The sequence below is a fragment of the Mandrillus leucophaeus genome, unplaced genomic scaffold, assembly GCF_000951045.1.
Source record: "Mandrillus leucophaeus isolate KB7577 unplaced genomic scaffold, Mleu.le_1.0 Scaffold172, whole genome shotgun sequence".
NCBI lineage: Eukaryota > Metazoa > Chordata > Mammalia > Primates > Cercopithecidae > Mandrillus > Mandrillus leucophaeus.
In genome coordinates this window covers 1,032,491-1,039,821 of record NW_012101721.1, presented here as the reverse complement: position 1 = coordinate 1,039,821, position 7,331 = coordinate 1,032,491, and the positions used below count along the sequence as shown (strand labels likewise).

The following is a 7,331-nucleotide window of genomic DNA, read 5'->3' as shown; positions in this document are numbered from 1 at the left end:
CATTGGCAAGAAATTAAGACAGGGATGCAGTCAAGCACTCATGGAGTCAGGGCATGAAGTCATGGAGTTCCTTCTCTCTTCCCTTGGTCATGCATGTGCATGACCACTGGGGCTGCAGCCCTGTCCCTGAGCTTACGAGCCGAGGAGCATCGAAGCACCAGGTAATTCTGGGCCTGAGATATCGGAGCCTGAGAGCCTTTGGCCCAGATTTGTCCATACCTATCCTGCCACCACTGGCTTCAATGTCATCTGCTGCTGCCAGCTGCCTCTCCAGCCTCCGAGCCTGCTGCAGGATGTGGTGCAGACTCAAGGCCAGTGCCTGTCTCATGTCCTTGATGGCAGCCTCCAGAGGCCTCTGTACATCTGACTCTGGACTCCCCTGGCACTGCTGGAGCACTGCAATCACTTGCCTCTGGGCCACCAGCACATTGGTGTCCAGCACGGCCTGTGACCCTCCCATATGGGGCAATGTCTGGCCCTCTCGTCGGGAAGCCCCCTGGAGCTGGACTGTCTTCCCGCTCAGTGGCTCCACAAAGCTGTCACCAGGCAGCATGAGGTTCCCCGAAGCATCTCGCAGCCCTCCCAGTACAAGCAGCTGACCTGGAAGCAAGACACCAAGAGGGCAAGGTAGGAGAGGGACACAGCAGGGATGTAGGCAGGCGTGGCATAAGGGGAATTAGGGCACAAGGATGGAGGTGAGCTGTGGGAGGGAAGGAGGAGGGGGTGAGGAAGAGGGCAGGGGGTGAAGCATGGTGGTGACAGGTGGAGGAATGGTCCTTTTTGGTTGAAAAGTGTCCATTAACTTTATGGAACTACCTTGCATCTCTTCCGCTCCCCAGGGGCACTGGAGTAGAGATGGGGAAGGGGAGAGGGAAGGTTGGGGGTAAGAGGCAGAGTGAGAATGAAGGGTGGAAAGAGGGTGGTGGGTGGAGTTTGTGGCTCAGACCAGAACATGGAGAGCGTAGGGGGCTCAGAGGAAGGGGACTGGGAGGCCAGGCCAGGCATGGAGGAAGGCAAGGGAGGACATCGCCAAGGGCTGCCGGGAGACCTGTGTTTTCATCCAACCCGACTCCCAGGATGGGCGAGATGCCTCCTGTGACTGGATCCTCCATGGGGCCCCCCATCTCCAGAGGGGCCAAGGTCTTGGTGAGAGGATTGCAGTATGTCCCCCCAAGAGTGAGCCACTGCCTCGTTTGGGGGTGCAGAGTCACAGCCAGCACAGGCACCTCAATGCCTGTGATGGGATCTGTCATGAGAGCCCCCAGCGGGGACATCCTTCTTGGCTGCAGGATGGGCAGGTGTGTGGCTGGAGGGGAACCTGTGGTGGGACTGATTGGGTAGGGCACATAGGGCAGGATGGCAGCTTCTGATGTTCGGACGCCACCTGGAGAGGGATACAGGGATACAGGGAGCTGTTGGTACCCTTAATGCACCAGCCTCCCTCAGCCCTGCAGAGCAGGGACAGAGGGGCTTTGGGACTTGCCTCATTTTACTGTGCAGCTCATGGCATCCTCTGAATTCAGCAAGAATGTCAAGGTGAGGAGGGGAAGGAAGTATTTACTACTCTGCTGGTCACCAAGCCCCACTGTCCGAGGAGAGAGCCCTGCTTCCTGTGCTGTCCTCCCTGGGAGCTCATTCCTGAGAGTCCCAGCAAGCCCTGCCTCATCTCTGAAGCCCAGAGCTAAGTTGGGGATAGTCAGTGGGCCAGGGGCTCACCAGCATTGGAGTCTGTAGTGGGCACCAGGGTAGCTCGCAGCAGATCATATCCCAGGTGTCCAGCCTCAGGCAGCACCCGCCCAGTGTCGGGGTGGATGAAGTAGCCAGAGGGTATGGAGCCTGCGTGGCCGCTGGCTGGAAGCATCAAGCAGTTGGGGCCAGGGACCATCAACTTGGTGACGGGATTCACACTGATGTCATCAGCACCAGGAGGGCCTGCTGGGGCTGCAGGAAAGCAAACATTGCCTGCTCAGCCCTGGGCTGGGGGCCAGGGGGGTGGGGGGAAGCGAACATGCAGGGACTCCCTTGGCTGGTGACTGGAAGGAGCTGGTGAGAACCAGCTCCCCCTCAGTCCCCATGGACATTGTGCCCCTGAGGGGCAGGGGTCTCATCTTTGCTGAGTCCAGGGCAGGATTCTACGTGTCATTGTGGTATCATTGTGCAGGCCAGCAGAGACTGGAAGAGCCTTGGGAAATAGTGGTGCCAGCCTATGGGGGGCTATAGGACTCCCAGGACTCAGCAGGCCTGCTAGTCCCCAAGGCAAGTTCATCATTTCCCAAACTTGGCCGTTTGCCTTCATCTGCTAGGCTTTTATTTTCAGGAAGTGCCACCAGATCTGTAAAGCTATGACTTGCCATGGCTTTGTTTCCTCCTTGGTTCTTCCCACATTCGAGGCTCCTTCTTTTGGGCAGGCACTGCACGGGAAGCCCCTCCCAACCTTGGGGTGTCCGCTCTGTTTTGCCCTCTTCTACCTCTCCTCCCCTGCTGGGTGTCTGGGGGTGGAACTGGAGTTTCTACAGGGCTGGTCACCTTGATTCAGGGCCAGGTTTCCTGGGAGGCCCTGGCTGAGGCCCAAGCAGAGCTCACCTGGCCGCGGTAGCTCCGCCCCAGTGCCGGTGCCCAGAATGCCCCAGGCCTTCAGGCGGTGGCCCTCCTGCAGCACGACCTGGGACAGGTGGCCCAGCACAGTGTCCAGCTGGGGAACTGCCCTGCAGGGGCGCAGGAGCAATCAGCGGTGGGAAAAGGACGTTTTGGCCAGTTCTGGGACCTCATGCGGCCACACTCACTCCTCCTCGTTTCATGCCTCCCTGTCTGACCCAGGTTGGCAGGTCCACACCCTTCTGAGTTCTGCCCAGCCGGAGAGGGCTTATCTGACCTGGAGCCCGTCCGTGCTTTCAGCAGCTGCTGAGCCTCCATCAGCGCTGAGCAGAAAGAGGCCCACTGTTCCTGCCTCTCGAGGAGGTCTTGGTGAAGGAGCTTGAGTTGGTGACGAAGGTTGGCTGCGTACTGGCCTGCCATGTGCCTCCTCGGGCTGGCCTCCTCCTCTGCGGCCCTGATAGCTGCCTCAGCAGCCTGGGTCAGAGACAACCCTGCCTGCCCACCTGCAGGTGCTACAGCCACCAGGGACAGCAATCTCAGGGACACCCCGCTCACCCTGGGAACTCCAGAGTTATTCTGGGCAGGCATGGCAGCAGTGGCAAAGTGGGTGAGAAATTCCCAGGGATGGTGGGAACTGGAGCTAAAAGCCTTCGGGCCAGGGAGATGGAACAGGTTGGGGAGGTGCTAAGGGAGGGAGCCTGGACCTCAGTGAGGGGAGGGAGTTGTGTTTGGGCACACAGACCAGAGAGGAAGACATGAACCAAGCCCACCTGCTGCTGCTCCCTCCGCACGCTCCCCAGAAGCCGGTTAGTGGAGGCTGGGAGGCTGCGCCTTGCTCCCCACAGCTGCTGCAGAGAACGGGCTTCGCGCAGAAGTTTAAGGTAGAGGAGTTTGAGCTGCCAGAGAGGGTGGATTGAGCGTGTGTGAACTCTGTTCCGGGAGCCACCCAGCCTCTCACTGTTGTGATTGCAGCGCCCCCTGCTGCCAACAGCTGCAGGGACTCCAGAGCCCCACCCCCCAACCCCCAACCCAGACACTTGGAAGGAATGAGTGAAGACGGACACAGGCTCGTCCCAGCCAGTCTCGGCACGCACATTCTGCTGGGGAAACCCTGGCCCAGTTTTGGTACTTGGACTTCTAGTGTATTCTTTTTGCTTCTAATGCCTGTCATCTACTGGCATAAATGTGCTTACCCAGTTGGGCTATCGAGGACTCGGGATGGAGATCTAAGGAGGAACTCCAGTGGTGGCCTTGGTAGATTCCCTATCATTGGTCTGAAGCCCTAGGTTTCAAGGTATCAGTCCTAAATTTAATCTGATCTTCTGTCTCCCCTTCCCATATACCTTCCTTTATTCTGATTTCTTAAGGAGTTGATAGACTGAGGATTTCTTTGGACTCTATGTCCCATAACCAACTCTCCTGAAGAGGAGACTCTTTCCAGCCCCACATGTTCCTCCAGTCTGGGGTAGAAGTGTTGCCTGGAGCTGCCAGTTACCTCTTCGTTGGTCTGGCTGAGTTTGGCTGTCACTGACAGAGACTGCCTGAGGAGGGTTCCAAAGAAGGCCTCTGTGTCAAACCACTCCAGGTCTACCTGCTCCTCAGCCTCCCAGCTCCCACCTGTGGGGGTCGGGGGGCGGGGAAGCAGGATTATCCTCCTGAGATGCAAATATGAGCTTCCCTACAGATCTTCCAAGCATCTTCCTATAGAGCCTCAACAATCCAGGCACAGTCTTGCTACTGAAAGTGTAGTTTTTGGGTAAGGAGCATCAGTGCTACTGAGGAACTTGGTAGAAATGCAGAGTCTCAGGCCGCATCCCAGACCTACTGACGCAGAAGGTCCCCGGGAAATTCATATGCATGTTAAAGTTCTCGGAGCACAAACACATCCCCGTTCTGCTGTCTGAGGACCATGCTGTGAGGAGCAAGGACAGAAGGGGAACCCCTCAGCGTGACATACAATAAATACCTTCTGCAACTTGCTCCTGTAGGTAGTACTGGTCACTGTGTCACTTGGCCACTTTGTACGCGGTTATACTATGTTTCTTTTGGAAAGTGTGTTTAGATGTCTCTTTCCTCCTCTATATTGCTTATGCCTAGTACCCGGCAGTGTCTGACATACAGTAGCCACTCAGTAAAGATTTTTTGAGCAAATCAGTGGATGAATGAAGAGGAATTGAGCATTGAGCAATCGTGGAAGATGGAAAAAAGAAGCAGGAGCTGGCCAGTTGGATTTGGGGGTACCTCTGGGATTCTAGCCTACCTATCACTCACCAGGACCCCCCTCAACCCTTGGGGCATCAGAGTCTTGGTGAGATCGGCCTCTCCTCATTGACATTATCCCAGTTCTTGGGGAAGTGTAGGCATCAAGATTGTATTCTTGCTGATGTCTCCTGAAGGTGGGGTGGGGAGCAGCCTTCCGAGCCCAGCTCAGGCTGTGACACTGAATCTACGGAGTACATAATGGGGAGTGGGAAGGGAAGGGCGAGCCGAGGGAGCGGCATCCTTCCTAAAGACTCTGAAAGGAGGCAGCTCGCACTTCACCGTGGTTAGGGAGCACCTCATCTTCTCTTGCTTAGACTAATTGTTTAGGTCTCTGTTGTTTTTTGTCCTCTGATCCATCTCTGTCCTCCACCCTAGAGTACTAGGCTGGAGTACAAATAAAAGGCAGACCAGGTTTTCTCAGTTGCTGAAAATTGTTATCCCCTGCCTAGGGGTTAGAGTCCAGACTTCTTGGCAGGGCCTGGAGACCGTCCCATTTTAGTCTTCCTCCCAGTTCCAGCCTTATCCTTGTCCTCACACCTCAGCTCCAGTCATGGGAAACCCCATTTGGTTGCCAGAGAACATGCGTGTTGTTTCATGCCTATGTCCTTGCTGTGCCCACAATACTCCCCTTCTCATCTCTGTCCCTCCTCCCCAGTGCATAACCCCTCCTCCTCAACTCACCAACCCTCTTGTAGTACACGGACCACGTTATATTAAATAATTCTCCTATTTCAAACCTCACTCAGGGATCAACTCTTCCGGAAAGTCTGTCCCGACTCCCACCCCCACCAGGGAGAACAGTCAACTCCTGCCTTAGTGCGGCACCCTGGACCCACTTTAGCTAGCTGCATTATATTTGCTGACATGTATTTGTTTCAAGCCCTGGAGACTTGCAACTGCACCTTCGTCACCTTTGCATCTTAGCAACTATTAGAATGCTTGTCATAAATGGGACTGGAAGACCCACTTACAGGGGATTGGAGAGGCGATCTTGTGGAGTGGTTAAGATGTCGCTTGCCTGGCTTTACTCACCATTAGAAACAGGCAAAGCCCCAGCAGCAGCACAATCTCCCCCAGGAGTCCTAGCCAGCCAGACCTCTTCAGGGGCCGGGGGATCCTGGCGATGCCAGTCTGGATGAGATACCTGGGAGTCGTGGAGGCAAAGGGCCCTTCCCGGAAGCACTGGCCCCCTGGCGGGAGGGCGCGGACATACTGGGTAGAAAGAAATCTGTTCAGTCTTTGTCCCACTGTCCGCCAGAGACTGGCCAGGAGACGGAGTGGGACCCACGCTGGCCAACACCCATCAAATAGTTGGATGATTGTGTAAACCTGGGGGCTGGGAGGCAGAATCAGAGTTTTCCTGGGAAACTTATTCACATCAGATGACTCACATCAGATGACTATTTGTGTGAGGGAGCTGTGTGCATGTTCTGGGACTAAGCCAGTACAACCTCTTGGACGTTGTGCTGATAGGGAGACACTAAATGCTGTGTGTGGCACAAACAGCACACCTGGATCAGTGGTGGTACAATGTGCAGGTCACACAGATAAAACCATATGTGGGTGGGCTTGGGAGATGGCGGTGGGGGAGACAAAGTGGAGGGTTGGGAGAGATAGCTAGAGGTCCTAAGCCGCTCAATGCCATTGATGTGCCTGAATACACACTTGTGTTCCCATCCTCCCAACCTTCCCCTCCTTACACAGCACATGCTGGGCTGCTGTGGAATGAACCTTGGCATCCCCAGGACCACCTGTCAGCACTGCAGGACCCTGAAACTGACAGGGACCTCAGGGCATCTCCTTCCCTGCAGATCTGTCTTAGCTGGTTATGAGGCAGTATTTATTTTTTGTTGAGACAGAGTTTCACTCTTGTTGCCCAGGCTGGAGTGCAGTGGCGCGATCTTGGCTCACTGCAACCTCCACCTCCCGGGTTCAAGTGATTCTCCTGCCTCAGCCTCCCAAGTAGCTGGAATTACAGGCATGTGCCACAGTGCCTGGCTAATTTTGTATTTTTAGTAGAGATGGGGTTTCTCCATGTTAGTCAGGCTGGTCTTGAACTCCCGACCTCAGGTGATCTGCCTGCCTCAGCCTCCCAATGTGCTGGGATTACAGGTGTGAGCCACCACGCCCGGCCTGCAGCAGTATTTTTTAAAGAGAGGGGAAATAATGGGATAATGTCTTAAATGAGGCAAATTATCATAGACAAACCATCTTCCGATGTCGGTTGCTGCTCAGACGACAGACGTAAATGCCCGGGTGCTGGAACTGCTGCAGGAAGAGGCTGAGGCTGTGTCATAGAGCTGGGACTCCTCAGCCAGGGCCCGGAAGCGCCCCCAGTCAAATTGCTCCAGTGTGTTATAGAAATGACCACTGGGGAGAGGATGAGATACCTGGGAGTCGTGGAGGCAAAGGGCCCTTCCCGGAAGCACTGGCCCCCTGGCGGGAGGGCGCGGACATACTGGGTAGAAAGAAAT

General features: G+C 55.5%; 1 protein-coding gene across 1 annotated transcript; it reads right to left on the bottom strand.

The window, feature by feature from the left end:
- Nucleotides 1–1,850: 1,850 nt before the first annotated feature.
- LOC105537391 lies at nt 1,851–7,130 on the bottom strand. The gene is made up of 6 exons (XM_011976960.1): nt 7,066–7,130; nt 4,867–5,041; nt 4,091–4,212; nt 3,366–3,491; nt 2,584–2,705; nt 1,851–1,941 (listed from the first exon to the last, which is right to left on the bottom strand). The coding sequence occupies exons 1-6, from the start codon at nt 7,066–7,068 to the stop codon at nt 1,917–1,919; spliced, it is 573 nt and encodes a 190-aa protein (XP_011832350.1). The 5' UTR covers nt 7,069–7,130; the 3' UTR covers nt 1,851–1,916.
- Between the last annotated feature and the right edge of the window lie 201 nt (nt 7,131–7,331).

Excerpts from the sequence above, each read along its gene's own strand:
- LOC105537391 (XM_011976960.1), bottom strand. Across the intron at positions 3,492-4,090 it reads TCAGCCAGACCAACGAAGAG|CTCAAACTCCTCTACCTTAA; the intron begins GTAACTGGCAGC and ends CCTCTCTGGCAG. Across the intron at positions 2,706-3,365 it reads TGCGGAGGGAGCAGCAGCAG|GGCAGTTCCCCAGCTGGACA; the intron begins GTGGGCTTGGTT and ends GCGCCCCTGCAG.